At 40.0% G+C, this 21,125-nt stretch overlaps 1 protein-coding gene and 1 long non-coding RNA gene across 9 annotated transcripts; both read right to left on the reverse strand.

The window, feature by feature from the left end:
* Nucleotides 1-799: 799 nt before the first annotated feature.
* Nucleotides 800-1,149, reverse strand: LOC131479833 (uncharacterized). Its single transcript, XR_009245127.1, has 2 exons — nt 1,035-1,149; nt 800-872 (listed from the first exon to the last, which is right to left on the reverse strand). It is a non-coding gene; the product is annotated as an uncharacterized LOC131479833 (long non-coding RNA).
* A 2,270-nt stretch (nt 1,150-3,419) lies between these two features.
* TRA2B (transformer 2 beta homolog) lies at nt 3,420-20,974 on the reverse strand. 8 transcript variants are annotated; one of them, XM_058662191.1, is made up of 10 exons: nt 20,718-20,969; nt 10,815-10,948; nt 9,836-9,998; nt 9,506-9,661; nt 8,431-8,619; nt 7,495-7,610; nt 6,897-6,980; nt 5,389-5,448; nt 4,816-4,886; nt 3,420-4,408 (listed from the first exon to the last, which is right to left on the reverse strand). In XM_058662191.1, exons 1-10 carry the CDS (start codon nt 20,751-20,753, stop codon nt 4,398-4,400), a joined length of 1,020 nt encoding a protein of 339 aa, XP_058518174.1. In that variant the 5' UTR covers nt 20,754-20,969; the 3' UTR covers nt 3,420-4,397. The 8 variants fall into 8 exon arrangements, with proteins under 8 accessions (XP_058518174.1, XP_058518173.1, XP_036350726.1 ...); XM_058662190.1 differs by having other exon boundaries at nt 4,816-4,889; nt 20,718-20,966; XM_036494833.2 differs by lacking the exon at nt 9,506-9,661 and adding an exon at nt 15,064-15,339 and having other exon boundaries at nt 4,816-4,889; nt 20,718-20,948.
* Between the last annotated feature and the right edge of the window lie 151 nt (nt 20,975-21,125).

Here is a 21,125-nt window from a genome sequence, read left to right on the forward strand (position 1 = left end):
AGGGCCCCAAGGCTTTGGGACATCTTCCACTGCTTTCTCAGGCCTCAAGCAAGGAGCTGGATGGGAAGTGGAGCAGCTGGGATTAGAACCGGTGCCCATATGGGATCCCAGCGTGTTCAAGGCGAAGCCTTTAGCTGCTAGGCCATTGCGCCAGGCCCACCAATTTCTAAAAAAGATTTATTTGAAAGGGAGTGTGACACAAGTTTCCCAATGCTGACTCACTCCTCAAATGCCCACAACAGCCAGGACTGAACCAGATTGGCTGAGGCCAGAAATTCATTTGGTCCCCAGTACTTCGTATGTCTTGTACTGCTTACCTAAGGTCATTAGCATTTTGATCAGAAAGTGGAGCAGGTAGAACTTGAACTGATTCTCACGTGGGTTGATGCTGCCCCATTGTAAATTACTCTTACATAGTAAACATAACATGAAACTGTAATGCTCTTTACCTTCATGAATGCACAGCTAGGAGCTGTGGCGCCCTGTAACACTACAGTATTACATGGCACAATGCTAGCACAGGGGTGGGGAACTACATCCCCCAAACCCTCAGCTACATGTCATCATTCATGCCACTGCAAAATTTTATAAAGGTGGCATTAACATTCAAGGGGAGTTCTTCCTAGTTTCCTTTGGACTTTGTCCCAAGGTAACAAGGATTCTTCACTGACTCAAAACTGGTAAACTAGTAGAAACAAGCAGCAAAGTCAGAGGATGGGCATTAGATTTCACTTAGTGGGTTTGTGCCAGAATCCTGCTTCACACTTTCGATACTCACTGCATTGCTGGTTCTCATACATTCAATCTGCTGGAAAAATAATTGGCTGCAGAAAGCTCTAGCGAGAATCCAAACAGAACTTTTTAAGACTTACCTACTTGGGCTCGGCAGCGTGGCCTGGTGGCTAAGGTCCTCGCCTTGATCCCATATGGCCGCTGGTTCTAATCCCGGCAGCTCCACTTCCTCTCTCTCCTCCTCTCAGTATCTGACTTTGTAATGAAAATAAAATAAATCTTAAAAAAAAAAAAAGACTTACCTACTTGAAAGAGACGGGAAAGGGATCTTGCACCTAGTTCTCCCCTTACATGGAAGCACCAAGCCAGGGTTGAACCAGGCAGAGGCCAAGAGCTTCACAACCAGGCTTTTCACATGGGTGTGGCTGACAAAGTGCTTGGGCTGCCGTTCACTCTTTTCCCAGGCACATGAGCAGGGAGCTGGGTCAGAAGTGCAACAGCCAGGACTCCAATCAATGTCCATGTGGATACCACATGCCAGGCCCTAAAAAAACTTGACAAAAACCTCTTTCCCCAAGTTCAGGTTCACTCCCTAAATGCCTGCAATAACAGGGACTAGACCAGCAGAGAAGCCAGGAAGGAGTACAATTCATTTTCCCACATGAGCGTTAGGAGCCAGACTACATATGCCACCACCTCCTGTCTCCTAGGGTGTGCATAAGCGGAGTTGAAATCTGGAGCACATTTTCCCAGACTGTTTCTGTAGATTTCTTTTAGAATTCTGGCCTCTTTAATCAGAGGGTCTATGTCACCGATACTTATGCTAGGCCTATGTTCAAGAGACTCAGGCTTTGGTTCTAAGCAAGGTATGACGCTGCTGACCTTGTTCCTGAGTAATGGAGATTAATACTTCAACAAGCCTGTGTATGATAAAAGGTGAAATAGGATTTCACATTAGCAGAGACCAGGTGTTTGGGTTTACAAACTGAAGTAGCAGGGCTATTGTTTCTAAGCAATAGGGTGGATGTGTTATGTGTGCGAAATGGCCTAGTACGAATTTCAGATTATGCTCAACACCAGGTTTGCAGGAACAAGGTCAGCAGAGTAACAGCTCGGGTCCAGCTGAGTAAAATGTCAATCAATCCAGTACTGCTCCAACTTAGATTTTGGACTTCTGTATTCTAAGAGCATTCTGCCCTTGTGATCTTAGTGCACTGGCTAGGTTTAAAACAGACAAATCATGACACAAAAAGCTGGGGTGGTGCTTTAAATAAATCCAGCCTAACCGATTCTCAAAATGCCTGTAAAAATTCTAAAAACTTTGGTCAATAAAACTGTTCTTGGGAGAAATTTGTTTCCTACTTCAATGCCCAATATTGCTCCTTGGGCCTCCCTTGCAGACCCAAGAGCAGTAAGAGCAGAGATTGAATCACATTCTTAATGTAAGAAAAACAGCATTTCAAGTTTGGGCTTCTCAACAGTTTGTCTTTCCACTGCTGGCACACTAGCTTTTTTCCCGAGCATTCTTTTGTCAGATCACTAAAACCAATCCTGAGAACCATCGTTTTATTTCACTTTAATCTCAGCTCTGTGGCCACGTGCTGTCATCACCTTATGAATGTCCTGGTGCTCTCCACCAGAGAATATCGCATTCAATGTCCACTTTATCTATCCATAAGGCAAAAAGAGGGGAAAAGCCATTTTGCTTTCAGTTGGCTCCTGGCCCACATGCCCACCGTGCACAGAGAAGTTGGAATTCCCTCTCTATCTGCAGGAGCAGTTACTCAGGTTTCCAAAACCTTTTTTCCTTTCAGAAACTAGGTAAATATTACAGCACATCAACAACTTAGTTCTATCCCAGTCTGAAAGGTACTACACTACTCTCCAAACTGGTAAACTGAATAATTCTAACATGTTATCTGTTACACACTCTTGATGGCAATTTAGAAATTGTCAAAATTCTTTTGGATGCTGGAATCAGGAAATTGAAGTCAAAACTGTCTTACTGTGACAGCAGAGGTGATATACTCAATTAAGAGCCAAAAATCAGGATTAATGACATTCTCTTGGTGATTATCATTAGCCAAAACTCACTACATTATGGATGTCATTCCTTTCAACCACTTTTTATCCTGAATTTTAGACTCCACACAGATCATATTTCTGGGACCAAATGACTGGCCTACTTTGAATTTGTGTGGTCACAGTGTAGAAGGGTAATTAAGTGCTGAGAAAAACACAAACAAACCAGGAAGGAGACACTGGCAGATGAAGATCATGTAAGGCACTCCACACAATTAGGACTTTCTAGTAGTAAGAAATTGGCATTGATGGAGCAAAGTGTGTTACTCAGCTTGTGACTAAGCATTTCAGCCAGACGCCATCTTTAATCCTTGTACATTTCAAGACAATGATGGCAATGAGACTTTAATGGCTATCTTTATTGTGGGAATCTATAATTCATTGGCTTTGGCCCTAGGGTATGATCTCCAATATTTGAACCAAGGTAAAGCACTCTGTATCACGGTCACTCAAGGATGAAGCGCTTTACAATATAACTGACTTTACAATATAACTGCACTCCAGGTATCCTCAGGTATGTGTGAAGGTCGAGTTCAGCATATTACACAGATATATTAAGAATATATTCAAATACTTTCTTGCAAACTGAATAGTACCAACAAATATTCTTTTCAATAGCGTTTATTTAAACACAGTCCTCAAAACATTTGAGTGAAATTGGGTCTCCTCTGGTAAGCAAAGGACCTGAAAATAAAATTTAAAAAATGAACAGGCAAGGTCTTCAGTTTATCCATGACACAGGTGTAGTGTTCCCTTCTCTCATCTCATACTTGGAAGCACCCAGTTTTTTCGTATGGTCTAAAAGCTAGAACAAGAGCACATTAGTGGTGGAATGTATTGTCACTTGCTGATATCTAGTTGAAATACCATTAAGCCTCTTGTAACAGCTTTAAGAAAAAGCCTTTTAAAGGCATACATTGTGTAACTCTTTTCATATTCCCTGCTATATATAATACAGGTTACATAAATGCTGACAAATCCACATCTATAAGCATAAAGCATTTGCTATATTGCAAGAGTTTTAGTTCTAATACTAGCAGTACAGAGTTACAGAGCATAATTTTTAACACTTAGTTGCGAGTATCATAGGTATGGATGTTTGATGGACTGGATAAACAGGAATTTTTCTTTTAATTTACTACTGACAACTTAATTTGAACTTTCTGTTGAGCATTTGTATGTCAGAAAGAAAAGTAAAAACCAAACTTTATTGTTGCTTTTGCCGTTTGGCAGCATTTTACACACAGGCTTCGATCTTCAGAATACCCTGGATTGAGTAGAAAAACCTTTTAAATGAAGTTTTGTACAATAGAAACTTCTCAGCAGTCAAAATTTAGACTGTAAAAAAATACATGCAAAACATACTTCTCTGAAAACACTTAACTTTGAACAAAGCACCAAACTACACAAATGCAGAATGAAAACAGCATTTCAACTCCACCAAAAGTAGTCATCATAAAAGGTGTAAAAGTCACCTAACTCCACTAGGCACTGTTCACTTTTTAAACAGGAGACAATAAAAAATATTGTCCACAAACAACATCCCAGCATAGGGCAGGTTTCAGAGTGTTCACTTTCATACTTTAATAGCGACCTGGGAAGGAAACAAACACATGGATGATTAAAATGTAATTTAATGAAGAAAATAAAGACTATGTCATCATTAGCTAACTCCTACATATCAGTATCTCCTTCCTTTGAAAATGAATATTTAGTGTTAACACTAGGAAAGCAGACATTCTAACTGGGGAAGTAGAACTTAGCCTAAGAACAAAGGTTTTAAATTTAAATCACCTAAGAAGGTCTAAGTTGTCCAAGATTTGCAAGGATCCCTAAAAAGAAAAGCTACTGATGGTGACAATTCACTCACCAGAAGCAAAAAACAGCACCCAAAGGACTACTTAAATTAAGCCATTATCTGCACAAGGAAGCTACCTGGCTGTAGTTTGGACAATCGGAGCAAGCCATCCTAAGCAGCAGAATCATTAGATAGAAACTTACGAGGAGAGTAGGATCGAGATCTGGAACGTGATCTGTATCCTCCACGACTATAGTAAGGAGAAGGTGACCGTCTTCTGTAAGCAAACGTTAAGACTGTAAGTCTCCATCAATCACAAAATGACAAAAGAGGCCCTCATCAACTTTCAAGTATTTCTCACTAGCATGAGATTTCAATGTTGAAAGTAGTAAGAATAAAATGTGTTATGAGGGCCAAGTCAATTTCACTAGTGCTTCTAGTCAGTTTAATTTGAATGGCTTGGATGCTTATTTCGAGATGCTTACAGACAGCAAATGAAAATATTGAAAAGAACATGGTAATCAGGAATGGGAAAAACAAGTTCATTTTATTAATTTTTGTCATTATATCCATTTAAAATACTGTGTAAATTCTCTTTACAGACCAAATTATTTCTGTAAGCCCACCAAGCCCTTTATATTGTTATGTCCCTTTTTATGGGTGAACATTAAGAAATTCAGATTTATATAATACCACTTAGCTTTCTAGATATTGCTAAGGACATTTTTATTAAAGGTTTCTACAGCTTCACAGAACATAGTAATTTTCTGGCATACCTATAAATTTGATCTCTATCTTGAGCAGCTCTCCATCCACCTCCTCCTCCACCACCTCCTCTGTGAAGACAAAATTAAGTCTGCTATGAATTTCTGTAATTAAAACATCCACAATGTGAACTTTGCATTTTCTTATAGGTAAGGTGATAAAAAAAAAACCTTCCATCATTACAAAGGGCTACATTTTAATTCTCAAGAATGTATTCCTTAAAAAGGTTCCTTTGTTTTTATATGAACTGCAGGATTTACAAAGAGGACAGGGATCTTCCATATGCTGGTTCAATCCCTAAATGACTGAGCTGAGAGCTGCTTCTGGGTATCCCATGTGGGTACAGAGTTCCAAAGACTTGGGCTTTGCTTTCCCAAGGATCTGGATTGGAGGTAGATAAGCCAGGATTTGAACCACAGCCAATAGGGGATCCCCAGTGGCCCACTATGCCACTATGCTAGCTCTTCAAGAATTTTGCCAGTTTTCCAATGCATCACATTATATACAAAAGGCTTTCTTTTGTTTAAGACTTTTTTTTTTATTGGAAAGTCAGATACACAGAGAGGAGGAAAGACAGAGGATGATCTTATGTGCGATGGCTGACTCCCCAAGTGACTGCAACGGCAGGAGCTGAGCCCATCCAAGCCAGGAGCTTCTTCTGGGTCTCCCACGCAGGTGCAGGGTCCCAAGGCTTTGGGGCCATCCTCCACTGCTTTCCCAGGCCACAAGCAGGGAAAGTGGGTGGGAATTGGAGTAGCTGGGATGCAAACCCGTGTCTATACAGGATCCTGGCATGTGCAAGGTAAGGATTTAACCTCTAGGCCACTGCGCTGGGCCCACAAAAGGCTTTCTTGTTAAAACAGACATTCTGGGGGCTGATGTTGTGGTACAGTGTGTTGTTAGGGCATGTGACACTGCGTCCCCTATTACAGAGTGCTAGCTCCAAATCCTGGCTACTATCTAGTCCCTGGAAGGCAATGGAAGACAGCTGTAGTGCTTAGGTTGGGCTTGTCACCCATGGATGAGAACTGGCTGATGTTCCTGGCTCTTGAGCCTGGCCCAGCTCTGAGGAGTGAAAATCGGATGGAAGCTCTCTTTTATTCTGTCTTCAAATAACAAAATCCTAGACATTCTAAAACAATGATATAATACTTTGAGTTTCTTGGCATAAAATTCAAGTACCAAGTAAAGCTTTTAAAATTAAAGTTAAAACTGCTTAGTGACCTTAGACACTCAGTTGACACATCTGATTTGCTCACAAAATCTTGACCCTGTGTGGTGACCAACACTCGTAATATTTAGCACATCAAGGTGACAAAGTCTTTTGCTAGAGAATAAGCATGCAACTCTACCCCAGCAAACAGTGGTAGCTGTGGGGTGCAGTGTGAGCAACAGGGAGGCAGTCTTTTTTATCCAACTGGCTATCCAATCCAGATAATAAAGGAATAAAACATAGGTATAGCGTTGCTTTAAATTTTGATCACATATTCTAAATGTTACATTTTACATCAGAACTCACCTATACGATCTGCTGTAATAGTCTCGATCATCATAGCCTCGGTCATACCCTCTGTCATAATAATCCCGACGGCGTGAACTGCCACTAGGAATGACAAGGTGGACGTTTCAAAACAATATGCAGTAGTCTTGCTTAAATACATCGACATGAGCTTTGCTATAAAAATCTATTTAGCAGCAGCATGATGGCTCATCAAGCGCCTATGTACTGGGCAAATGCTTCAATTACAGATTTATTCCAATAGGAAGGAAAAGAATTGAAGATATGCCCTAGAAAGACTATCTGAATTGCTGTAATGCCTTCAATTTTTCTTTGTTGTTTATTTATGCGGCACATACCTACTGACTTCCCCTACTAATCTAATAAAATAAGAACATATGTTTCCAAGGAGAAAGTAGTAGTCACATGAAAAATACCGCTTTGGGGGTGGAAGAGCTATGACAACACTATTAACCAAAGTCCATGTTTTTTTTTTTTTTTTTTACTTTGTTTAAACACTGATTAACACGCTGAATCAGATGGAATGCCAAAGACTTCACCAGCACAGAGGAAGTAAACCAAATTGTCAATGACATTTGCATATCGCAAACACACTTACTATGTGGGTCTCCCCATGTAAATTCCTGGTGTTGGAGTATGTGGTCTTTTGGTTATGGAGAAATCAACTCTGATTCTACGCCCATCAAGCTCCATTCCATTGGCACGCTCTTTAGCCTTCAAAAGATAAATAATTGTAATCTACATCCTGGATAAAGTTACTGATTATGCTCTATTTACAAATGCCAGAAGACTAATTTAATCCATGAACTAGAACAGTATTTTTAGGTTTATGGGGAAAAAAAAGGAACTTAAGTTTATCGCAAGTGTGGTTTTAAAATACACATCTTTTCACAAAGCTTTATGAAGACATCCCATAGTCAACTTTTGTACCTAAATAATTCAAATAATCTGTTTTTCACAGTCGAGCTAAAGTTGGCTAGCTGCCTTATCTTCGCTCATACAACAATGCTTCAAATTCTAGTTGTCTTTAGTTTGTAGTTTTTCATTTAACAAATCAAGTGATCCCCACCTTTAAGACACTATCCTGTCAACCATTTCTTAATGCTCTTCTCTTCTTTACTGTTACTTCTCCGCGGTATGACTTAGCTGCCATTCTAGTATTTAGCCTTTATTTCTTAAACAGCCCACACTAATAATGTAATCTACCTCAAGTCAAATTAAAATTCAACCAATATCATTATCTGCCAATATACTCCAAACTAGTCCCATTATTTTTGGTTATTTCTCATCACACAAAAATAGCTCATATTTAAGCACAAATTAGGTATGCTAAACTAGAAAACCACCAATCCACTTACTTACATAATCACAGGATAACTAGAAACATACACAGATTCAATTTTCTCCACAATAGGGTTAACATCAACTCAAACTGTGCCTGTATATCCTACTGTACACTGTAAAACCAAGCACCATCCACATCCACACACTTGCTCATTGAAAGTTGCAGTTAAGGTATACATGGTTTACTTACTTCCTTGGCATCATCTACATTTTCAAAATAAACAAAGGCAAATCCTCTGGAACGCCTAGACTGCTGGTCATATACAATAGACACATCAGCAATAGGACCATATTTAGAAAAAACTTCTCTCAGATCTCTTTCTGTGGTGTACAAGCTCAAACCAAATACTCCAAGACAACAGTTGGGGTCAGGATTTGCCTAGAAATAGAAAAATCGATGTTAAATTCTGAAAAGTTTGTCTCAAAGTTCACCCCCCCCCACCCAAACACCAAATAACCAAAAGCTAGCTAAAAGTATAACACAAACAATTAACTACTTAACAATTAGACCAAATACCACCATTTAGAAATTACAAAACATTACAGCAAGCACTGCAAGCATTTTTTGAGAATGGGCAGAAAAAGACTATAAAATAATTTTAATCTTAGAATTAACTGAGAGAAATAGGGACTTCTACTGGTAAAAAAGAAAAACAAACAAACTAAAAACTTGGCATCTTTCAGACTGTAGGGCAGTCTGGATGAGGGATTCACCTAGCAATTTATTGTCAAGAATTCACATATTCATAACAGGCAGATATATGGTTAATCAGAATAGCATTAGAGAAAAAAATTAGTTTTAAAATTACACTGTAATACAATGGAATGCTCAGAATTGCCAAAAACATTTACAAGAGCACATAGTTTCTATTTTTTTATAGGAACATAAAGGAATCTGCTCTCATCCCTGGGGCAATGTGTTCGAAGACCCCCAGTGGACGCCTGAAACCAGAGACAGTTCCAAATGTTGCATAGTTGTCCATAGATCTGGACAACTGGGGATTGGTTTCAGGACACCCCAAGAATACCAAATTGTGCCAGATGCTCAAGTTCCTTATAAAATGTAGAGTATTTTCAAAAAACCTCCACACATCCTCCTGTGCAGTATAAGCTACTCATTATTTAATAATGCCCAACCCATTTTAAATGCTATGTCAGTAGTTGTTATGATATAAAAGATGGCATTTGAAATACATCTTGGGGCCGGGCACTTGGCCTAGCAGTTAAGACACCGGTTAAGACGCCCGCGTCCCATGTCGGAGTACCTGGGTTCGATACCCAGCTCCAGCTCCTGACTCCAGCAACTGGGTTCCTACCACCCACGTGGGAGACCTGGAATGCGTTCCCGGCTTCGGCCCTGGCCCAGCCCTGGCCGTTGCAGGACTTTGGGGGGTGAACCAGCGGATGGAGGCTCTGTCTGCCTGTCTCTCAAATAAATAAAATAAATTAAAAAAAAAAGAGACATCTCAAAACACTAAGCCTCAAGATTTCACTCATGCAATCACTGCTATAAGCTTCATTGTCCAATTAAATCAGTTTTTCTCTCTTTTTTTTTTAAGTAAACTCAGGCACTCAACAGCTGTTTCCCGCCTTACCCGATTCCCAACATGACGCCTACGAGTAGACATGGGAGAATGGCTGTGGCTATGTCGTCTGCGATAATCTCTACTGTAAGACCTGCTACGGGATCGTCTATGGGATCGGGACCGAGATCGCGACCTTGTATAATGCCTCCGAGAGCTTCTTCTGGATCTAGACCTGTAAGAAAAGGGCTATGACTCAGTATATGACAAAAAAAGTGGTTATCAGCTAATTTCAATGGAGTTAAATTCCAATAGAATCAATATTCAGCTTTGCCAGGAGACAATTCAAAACTGCAAGCTCTATTCAACCATTTCTTAAAGTAAAGCATACTTATTTTTTGAAGAAACATAAATCACAAAGAATTTCACTAGTTTGGCTTCTGCCCATCTTCCCCCTGACCCCCTCTCAGAATACCACCCTCAATGCCCACCATTCATTTAACACATTAACAAAGTCATCAGGTCATTTTCATTTGCAGTCAGAAAGAAAAACCATACCGCTACCACCTAATATAGGACATGTTTGAGAAACAAAATGTTAATTATACTTGACAACAGGCATAAACTGGGGCACTGTAAGATATTTCTTACTTTACATACACAGATACATAATAAACTAGACTATGCCTGTTTATCAAGACTTTCAGTTACTGTAAATTAGTGTTCTAGAGTTTATTTGCCAGACTAATAAGCAGTTTAACAGTCATCACGAATCCTCACAATTCTGAAGACTGGTACTAACACAAAAGGAAGCTAAAGTATTAAAGTTTAATCTGCCTAAACCAGCAAAAACATACAAAAGGTTTGAACACTGACTCTAAAAGCCCAAGCTCTTTACCACTTACTTTTGTCTCGTACAACTTCGTAATATTGTACTATATCTAGTACAATATTAAACAGGTCAACAAATGATGTGACCCTTTCTACTTCCCTGGTTTATAAAGCACACACAAATTTCAGAGCTGAAGAAAATCTCAAGACAGCCTCTTACCTAGATTCAGATCTGGACCTGGACTTTGATCTGGACCGCCTGGAATCTTCCTTGGAGCGAGACCTTGCAGGGGTATGCCTTGCAGATTTCCCCGATCCGTGAGCACTTCCACTTCTGGAAGCAGAACGGGATTCCTACACGTAGATGTCAAAAGTTTAATTTGTGTACTTTCTGGGTAACTTTAAAAACAAATAAGCTGCTGTGAGATAAATGGTGAGGGAGAGCAATACCCTTCCAAGACAAGAAAATATAAGTAAGGGCAGGAAATGAGTATACCTGGTATAATAGTTTCATTGAGTCAACTGAGATTAATCAATTAACTTGACCTTTCGCCCACCTTTTGAGAGCAGGTGTTGAGTTATTTGATCCTACTCCCTTCAAAAAGGAGTGTCAAAGCCAAGCATTTAAGGCAACTGTCCAAGGACTGTATTTGGGAAAGTTGTTCAGTAAAGACTAGGTTGGAAGAAATCTTACCTATGAAACCTATACTTTGTAACTATTTCAATGCAGTTGTATGAACTTTTATGTTAAATTTCTATGTACTGCTGAGTAAGACAAAGATGATTTCACAAAGCATTAAAGACAGAAACCTAGTGGAAAGAAGCAACTTCAAAGACCATCAAACTGAAAGCAACTGAATGAAGCTATAGAAAAAAGGTAAGAGTGCCAAAGAGATCCAAAGCTTTCTCATCAAAATATAGATGAGCAACAGTAAATTTTATAGGTAACTGGAAATAACTAACAATGTTATGTAAAGGATATATTAAAACCAGGACAGATTGTATTAAAGGCTCCTAATCTTGGACCCAGCAGAGAAAGGGCTCAGAACTGTTAGCAAAATCAATGTGAGAGTAATTATTGTGTAATTATACATTGCTCAGTCTAAGACTGGCTGGAAGCTAAGTAGCAAAGATTACCCCAAAAGAAAACACAAAAGAACAATGAAATAGCAACTAATTCAACCAACCCAGGGCATATGGTTAGTTGACCAACACAAAAGTTGTGTTTATGTGTGTATAACATATACAGTCAGGACAACCAGAGAAAAGCTCTGCAGGCAAAGTACTTTGTACACAGAATAGATATAAAAGAGCCCACTCAGTATGACAGCCAAGTTATCCAAAGTGAGTTAACACTTAGGCAAAATCCATGAATAGTCTAATCTCAGTTGCCATACTCAAAAGAAGCACATTAAGTTACTGTTGTGTTAAAGATATTAAATATTTAGTCAGGACTTCCAGACAAGTAATGATAATGTTATGGCTATTTCGTTTTCTTAAAGGATATCAGATTACTTTTGAGTTACAGTCCTGAACATTTAAGAATACAGACCTGTGGTTTAGAGTATAATGAAGGCAGAATTCTTAAAATATATAAAGGGAAAACTTGTGTACAGTGAGAGACTAACTCACAGTTAGTTGAATTCAGGTCTCCAGGGCCTCAACTCTAGACATTTTCAAACACTTTTTTAACAGGTCAGCCTTGCCCCCAAAACCCCCACACCTTTGAGCAACTGCAAAGAGATTAAAAGAAATAGATGATAGCATGCTTTATTAGTGAGAACAGCTGCCTTTAGCACCAAGAAATGGCTAAAAGACATACTGATGCTCTGAGATCCAATAAATAATCCTTTGAATTTCTCCATCAAATCAAGACATCCAGGGAATTCACACCCCCTTTCTCTCCTTGAACTAAAAAGTGGCCTCTTACATAGGCTGCCGTCTCTGCCACTTTCACCACATATAAAGGCAATCTTGGAGAGAAGGTAAAAATGGAGAAATAAAAATTACGTAATAATTTTATGCTAATGCTAGAAAGATTTCTTTAGGAATGATAACCTTCAATGGAGAAAAAAAAAACCTGCCAGAAATGGAGATAACCTACCTAATAACTTGTGCCTCAAAAGCTCAACCAAAGCAAGGTAAATTGTAGCTAACAGAAATTAGTCAAGGAATTGGAGTACCAAGAAGGAGTGGCAAGACAGATTCCCTCCCTTTGCTTCACAGAAAAGCCTCTTGTAGGTTTTCACTAGCCTACCCACTAGCAGTAAAGAAAAAATATTACTAGCCTAACTACAACCTTAATGAGATTTCCTCATCAAATCCAAGTCGAAATACACTGTGAAATTTCAAGTTTTCACTGTCTACAAAACTGCTAGACTATGTAGGTATTTTGTTTTGAATTACCATTTTTCAGACTACAAAGGGGAGAAATATAATGCAGAAGACACCCAACCAAGGTCCTGAAAACCCTCTTAGGACTCTCCTTCAAGTTAAAGCCTTCTGCACCTCCATAGGCCACTGCAGTTGGCTGGGATAACATGCAAGAGAACAAATCTACCCAAAAATACCAGCCAAATCTAAAGTGTAATGTTAAAATTGTCAATCTTTTGTAGTATAGGCACATCTTTAAATTCTACATTCAGGGCTGACAAAAACTATAGCTGCAAAACAGAAACAAAAAAGCCAACCCTACTCTGCATACCAATGCCTCAAGGAAAAAAAATAAAATAAAGCCAGGTTTCCCAAAATAATGTCCAGGGAACCTAACTGATAATGACTGGACCTCACTCACAAGCAGGCTTCCAACAAAACACAAGCTACAGCTCTCTATTCTGGCAGGCATTTTAAAAACTTGGGAAAAAAAAAAAAGCAACTTCAAAATTGTGCACCAAAATACACTTTCCATTCCATTTCCCAAAATTTTTGAGTTGCTTTTTAATTTAAAAAACTGGGACAATACGTTGAATTTAGAACACTGGCTCATCAACAGCTATGTATTGAATTTTTATAACCTTTGAACATTCAGGGCCCCAAACTGTAATTATCTGCAGAGGTCTGGTATGAGTAAGGTATTTACATTTCTTAAAAGCAAACTGTACCTTTACTTATGCTAGTTAGCTCACTTACTCCATTTCAGAAGATATGTTTTCTGCCTATTTTTCACCTTGTCAAATGTTACCTTTCTAAAACCCTGCTACCCTGCTTCTATCACCTCTGCTGCTTTGCCTGCCCCCAACATTAAAAATAGGTGAGATAGCCCACCGGTACCAATGTTTTCACTTTATATCTAGCCTGAACCATACCCTGATGCCAAAATGCTTTTACTTCTCTTTAGATCTCAATCAACTTTTGGCTCAATATTCACTCCACATTAATCATTCTTACCTCAGCTATCTGCTTGTTCTTTGAGTAACATCATCACTGGTTATTAGTGTTTAGATATTTTACAAAACTGGGCAGAGCAAATGCTAAATCTCATTTCCTGTAGGGGATTTTTGTTTGCAAAAAACCAGAAACTTAAAAAGCCAAGCTTCATACTGTTATGACAGGCCTTAAAGCACCAGAAAATGAATTTTTCAAAGATGCCATTTTAAGTAATTTGTCAAAGAATTTTTAAAGAGCCCCAGTAAACCCTAAACTTCTTAAATCTTAATTTTAGGAGAAACATATAGAATAGTACTCTCTGAATCACAACCAGACAGAAGTGGTGGCTGTTACTGGACATTATCTTGGTGTGTACTAGTCCCATTTGGTAACATACAATTACATCCAACAGCTGAAACAAAAGACAAAAGTATGGCTTTATTTTTACAGGACATTGTAAAGGGTGGGAGGAGCAACAAAAAAAGCACTAGTTCATAATTTGCACTTCTAACACCACTGTTAACAGCTTAACTCTTGAAAGGGTCATTCAAGTGCTTAAAATTTGAAGAATTCTACTTGTTCATCCGTACATATGTATGGTAACAAAGGCTTAATGATCATAGTGTCCCCCAATGCAACATGAAAGAAAACAAAAAACAAAAACCTGCTGGCATCCACAAAGAACTATCTTGTGCAGTGCTCTGCTAGGATTTTGGATTAGTCACCATGCTTGTAACTGTTCAGCACTGAAGCAGAGGGGTCAGAGCACCATGTGCGTCTCTAGGTGGTGGTGGCACAGACCACCATTCCAACTCTAACCACTCATTCCCCAGGAAGAGTTAAAAAAAGAAAAAGGGACACCATGAAGCCAATTGTTACCCAGCTGGAGGTACAGAGCTCACTGTTGCCTGTAATTTAACTACAAAGCGTATTTTAAAATTGCATTTCAATCATTTGTCTAAGCAGTTAAATTAGAATTACCTAATTTAAACGTTTCCCTTGGAAGGCACTTCTTTACCCTGTATATATTTTCTTCTATTAAACAAATAATGCATGCATCTTTAGCAAAATATACAGGGACACATAAACAGACTAGTAATTACTTAGCGTAGTGCTTTCTGATTCCAGATTACTTCTTATCTTAACTTCATTTTTATTTCTTTTCTTCATTCTTCCGTTTCAAATTCTGACTTCTTTCATCTTCCCCACTTCACACAAATTGCTCAATATTCTACAAGTGGGACTTCTGGTCTGATAATTAGCATGCATTCTTTCTTTTATTTTTTCAAATTTCAGCTTCACTTATTCCTGAGCTTCAAATACTCATTTATAAAACTTGTCAAATGACGACTTCCGCATTTTCCTTCTTCAACATTAACCTTAATAGAAAAAGAACAGGATGAAGAATATTTTAAAACTCCAGGATAAAATCCAGTGCCAAAACTGAAACTAGAAAAAAAAAAAATCCCTTTTGTTTTGGTTTAAAAAAAAAACAGAAGACCTAGAATATGCAGCTCAAAAAACTGACACTACTGTTTTTCTTTGATGGTAATCTCATTTGTCTACTCCAAATAAATTTATCATGCTTAAGCTGAACGTGAAGTGCGCCACTGAACATTTTTAAGAACTAGAATTATATTTCACACTTCTTAACTTATTGTATTCACCAATACAAAGTGTTAACAAGTGTCAAAAACACAACTCTAGTAAAAAAAATGACATTAATACAAAAGTGCAAGAAAGGAAAGCACGGACAATTCATCTGCACAGCGACAAAGGCTCAGGTTTAAAGAGGTTTACAATACTGTGACTTGTCTAGATAGGGTAAAGAAACATTTATGTCACACATTTTTGCATTGCATATTTAAAAGAGTCCTAAAAAAAAGACAATCTCAGGGAAGCTGACAATTTGGAAGTGTAATATTTAACCCACCCTGGGAAAGCTGCTTAAGTGAGATTAGTATGCATGATCCAATTACTAGATTTAGAACTAAAATAAAGACAATGAAGTCAACCAACTTGTACAAGCCAGTAGCTACAAAGGAAATCGGAACAAACTTGAATCCAGCAGTGGTATTTTCAACAATTCTGTTGTAAAACCTCCCCCACTCAAATGAACAAAACATTAAAGTCTTCTGGATATCCAAAGGAGATCCTGTTTTTTAAAGGTGGTAATATTAAGAAAATTGTAGCTCACCTCCCGAAGTAAGTACTAAAGATTCAATTTTGAGAATCATTAAAGCATGTCTTGAACACTCTGATAAAATAAACAAACGTTCTAGTTTTTCTTATTATTCCGCATTTCATTTTTACTATCACTTCCTAGTTTTTCTTTCTAGAAAACAATGAAATTTTTTTGTCTTTATATCTATTCCGGTATAAAGACAACCATCGCCATCCTAGGAAGTGTTAACAGCTTAATTTCCAGGTTAGTTTTAAAGTCCATTATTGCTTTATTTACTCCGCCAAACAGTTTTTAAACAGCTTTTAATTTTAGGGAATCACAGCAATTGGCTTTTAATATCCATCACTAAAATGTAATGGGAAACACTTTCTGGCAACACAAATGTAATCGTGGAATCAGAATGCCCAAGCAGATTTCTTTAGGGCCTCCTAATGGTAAAGACAGAGGGCTTAGGTGAAGATACTGTAATAAAGACCAAAGCCCTAGATGTCACAACTGTTCTCAATACTGATGCCTTCCTGCTGTTATTTTATTACCACATTCTCTAATCTTCCTCCTTTTATATTCTAAGAACAAACCCAGTACTAGATAATATAAACAGTAGGCTTATTTCAACTCAGCTGCTAAATTCAAGTGGCCACTTCATAAAACCAGAAGACCAACTACTGGGCTAATGTTATACACATATTGTTAAGAGATCCTACTTAGAGATAAACAAACTTGTCCCATCGACACAAATTTTGTTAAAAATGTTCCCAAGGCATACAACTGAAGTCTATTTAAACACACAAAAACTTATTAGGTTAACAAGATAATTTTCTTAAATTGGGGATGAACACATAGACATCTTACTGTGGAATGGTCAGTGCTTAGTATCAGTAAGTTACTGTATTTTTTTCTGAGCCACTCCATCTACAAGAAGGTTGGAATAGAAAAATTCTTAAGGGCTGACAACAGTCTGGAGAAAAACCAAACTGCTTATAATCAGCTGTAAGTTTGAAGTTCTCTGGGTGCTGTCCAGTTAAAACAATTAGTAACTATGCTTTGTCGCAGTTCACCTTTAAGATCTAAGCACAAAAAGGGAGGCTATATCCATCATATGACATTCATTAATGACAAAACTATCAACAGAAAGTAACATCCAAAACCCAATTCAAAGATTTTTGGAATTGGAGGACCAACTTGCATTTTTTTCAACTTGTGACCTAAAAAACACTAAGTGAAGACAATATCTAATCCCACTCACACTTCGAAATGCCAATCTGGTTAAAAAACACTCAAAATTTCTAAGTAATCACAATACCTTGCAAGAAAATAATACAAGTATGCATAAATACAAAACGTTGAGGCTCAAGAAGATGCAAAACAAACGAACACAAAAACCAAAAAACCAAATCAAACAAAACCGAAAACCCTGTGATTCCTGTCTTGGACACAACGTAAACTATGAAAAAGCAATGTTGAGATTTTATTGGAAATTTGGGAAAGGCTATACAAGGTCCATCAACACTTCTTTTATCATCTGAATTCCTCTTCAACCTTTAACAAAATCAACAGCACTTACCTTGTAAAATCACTTGCAATTTCAGCTGGAAATACCACCTTCCAGTTTCAGATAGTATCCACATTTAAAGCATTATTCAAAAGTCAAGAGAGAATATCTGGTGTCGAGACTCATACCTAACCAGATTCTGAGAAACAATTTAAACAGTTTCTCCCTGCCACCCACAATTGATATTAATTCCATCCTCTGTTAATGAAATTTGGTACTGACTATAATTCTTCAATAAGAACAGATTCAGATGTTTTGGTTTTGATAATTAGAATTTAGAGTTAAGGGCTTAAAAATAAGGAGTACAAAAAGAGACATTCCAAGATTAAGCAGAAGGAAGAGAAAAATTGCAGAATGTGAAAAGCAGTTTGATGGGATCGTATAGCCAGACACTGTTCATTTCTATAAAAAGTAAAGAGAAAGTGCCTATGCTGCAAATGTTTCTACAGAAACAACCCATACTTCATCAAACTACTTGCTGGGTAAAAACAGACTTGCTTTAAAACTAACAACACCGAACTCTTTGAAAGCTTGACAGACATTTAACACATCTGTTCTGCAAGACTATCCTTAGTTTCTGGACTCTAAGCAAACACTAATTTGTAAGAACAATTACAATCAAAACGGGGATTAGGGAACATTGAGCAACACCAAAAACAGCCTGAATAACATTCTACATATTGTGTCTTTGAAGTTCGCCCCAATCTGTGATGTAATTGCTTAGTAACTTTTTTTCCTCCCTGAAGAAAAGGTAGCAGCTAGTTGTCTTAAAAAATGCGACCATTTTTTCTCTTAGAAAGTACTGGAAAAGATTTTAGATCTGGAGATGAGATATACCTTCGCATTAGGTTTGGTTATATCATGAACTTGGGAGGGGTGAGGAACCTGACACACCACACACAAAACAGGATGAACCACAGCTATAGCTGCCCATGTATTCACTCAAAATATTTTTGTAATAGTGACTGAAGATAAGTTACTCCACAATCAATCTCAGAGGGCTCGAGGGGATGGTGTGGCAGTGTCTGAATCACTGATAAGGGTGGGGCGGGATGAGATTTCCAATGAGTTTCAGATTTGTATTGAGTGATAACATGAACCACAACAGTTCAGAATGATTCTAGAATTGAAGAAAGCTAGTCCTTCAGATTGGAGAAGCTATTTATTTATACCGGGCATGTCCAATATTATGACTTGTTTTTTTCCCTGCTTTCCTGTACTTTCCAAAGTGTAGAGGCCATCATATTTGACAGCTGCACCTTGCAAATCCCTTGAGGCCCGAGTAAATATGTATCTGTACCGGTTCCTTGGAAAGCAAGCACAAATACTAAACAAATCTATATGGAAGTATTCTACAAATTCTGAAGTCTCTTACAGAGTAAAATAATTGACATGCAACTTTAACTTCTCAGATTTAGCAAATAATCTTTCCAAGAACATGATTAACACTGGAACTACTTTATCTTTCATGAATATAAAATAGAACCAATCTGAAAATTTCAAATTAGTGAGATGACATTTCTTTCTAGGTATATCCCAAACTTCCTTCAATTGGTTCCTCCTCCACAGGCAAAAATGTCTTGCATTCTTTGGGCACACTTGCACATTCTCTGCCCTCTCCACCTGTTTCCAAAGGAGAGCTAGTCAAACCAATCATATATTATTAACAATTGCCAAGTTATCCAGTAATTGTTTAGTGCCTTCCAATCCGAACGCCAATGACTAACTCCAAATGTGTAACCGGCAGCCACCAGAACTCATTAACTGTAACATCTGTGAGCATATTTCAAACTTTATCCTAGAAGGCAGGAGCTTAAGAAAATCGAGTCAACCTCTGAAGGAAAAAAACTCTGTCATCTGAGTATGTTCAAGGCAATTTCATCTGGCTGTCAAGTTCATTAAGATACTAGGTGCCAAACGATGAGGTTCTTCCCAAAATAGCCTGAGAAACCAAACGCTTTTTTCTTAAAAAAAAAAAAAAATTCACCTGACAACTAGTATTTCCATCTCTACCACAAGGGGGAACAGGCAACAGACTGCCACACCACTTAACTGACTCCTGCTTAAAAAAAAAAAAATCCATGTTTGCTTATCTTCCTCGCCCTACGTTCCCTGCCTCAACACATCCTCCTTTCCCCTCCAGCCTGTTGCCCCCAACACAGGGTCCCAGCCCGCCACTCGCACCCAGGCTCACCCATCTGCACCGTTAGGCGTCAGGATCCAACCATCACCCACAAAAATAAAATAAAGGCGGAGAAGCGGACGCACTGCGCCTCCACCTCAGGCCGCCTCACAACAAAGGAAACGACGCCGCCATCGCTCGCTGCCCGCCGTCCTCCCCTTCGCAACCTCAAGGAGAAAAAAAAAAAAACCCACCCTGGCCACCTTCAGTCTGTCCAGACGGGACACGGACTATTTCCACTCACAAAGCCCCCCCCTTTTTGTATTCGGGGGGGGAAAAAAAGCCCTCTACCCATTTGGGCTGAAACAAAAGCTCCCGCGCAGCGCCCTCGGGCTAACGGGCTCCGAGCGGCGGTCTTCCTTCAGGGGACTCAGCCCCTCGCCCTTCCCAAGGCCGGCTCCCCGGGGCCTCGCTCGCCCCGCGCCGGGCGCCCCCCGAGCCCCCCGCTCCTCCGCCATTTTGTGCCGGTGGCAGCCCGGCCCGCCAGCGCAAGATGGCCGCGCGAGGCTCGCGGCAGGCCGGCCCGCAGCAGGCCCGCGGCCCCGCCACGCCGCTCCCCAGTCCCGCGGGCACGAGCGGCCATGTTCCAGGAACCCCCCGTTCCCCGTAACGGCCGTCCCGGGCACCGCCACAACGGGACCGCCAGCAGCCTCCTCCGCTACTCACACGACACTAGGCACCGGGACTCGTTAAACCCCTTTTGTCGCCTATCCCTCCCGGCTTCGGACTTCGGAGCCTCACACGCCCCCGCCTCCCGGCCTGAGGCCGATGGGCCTGGAAAGAAGATGCAGAGAGGCTGGGGAACCGCACGGCCACCCCCGACCCCACCGCCACGTACCCGCTCGCCGTAGTTCTGCTCGCCGCTGTCGCTCATGACGCCCGGCTGCTGTCGCTACCCGCCGCGCTTCCGTCGAAGCTGTCAAGCCTCTGGGCGCCTCGAGGAGGTTCCGCCGCAGCCTCCCGGGACGCAGCAGCCGAGCCGCCCGACACGAAGCACTCCGCACCGCCTCCGCACGGGCTCTAACGCTGCCGGACGTGACGCGGCCCCTGCGGCTCGGCCCCGCCTCCCCCAGAACGCGCGCTTGTGTAGGCCCCGCCCCCTCTCCGCCTCTCTCCCCCCCGCGGCGCGGCGGCCCAAGCCGGATCTGACGTCAGCCTCTGCCCGCCCCGCCCTTCACGTCCAGGCCCGGGCGAGGCGGGAAAGAGAGCGTGTGGAGTGACTGAAGAGACCGTGCCCCTGAGACGT

This window comes from Ochotona princeps, chromosome 3 (assembly GCF_030435755.1).
Source record: "Ochotona princeps isolate mOchPri1 chromosome 3, mOchPri1.hap1, whole genome shotgun sequence".
Lineage (NCBI taxonomy): Eukaryota > Metazoa > Chordata > Mammalia > Lagomorpha > Ochotonidae > Ochotona > Ochotona princeps.

Bases quoted from the DNA above. Each gene is read 5' to 3' on its own strand.
- TRA2B (XM_058662190.1), bottom strand. From the start codon at position 20,753: ATGAGCGACAGCGGCGAGCAGAACTACGGCGAGCGG. The intron at 9,999-10,814 runs GTAAGAGGCTGT...CTTTTCTTACAG, and splicing joins AGGTCCAGATCTGAATCTAG to GTCTAGATCCAGAAGAAGCT. The intron at 7,611-8,430 runs GTAAGTAAACCA...TATCTTTTGAAG, and splicing joins ATGTAGATGATGCCAAGGAA to GCTAAAGAGCGTGCCAATGG.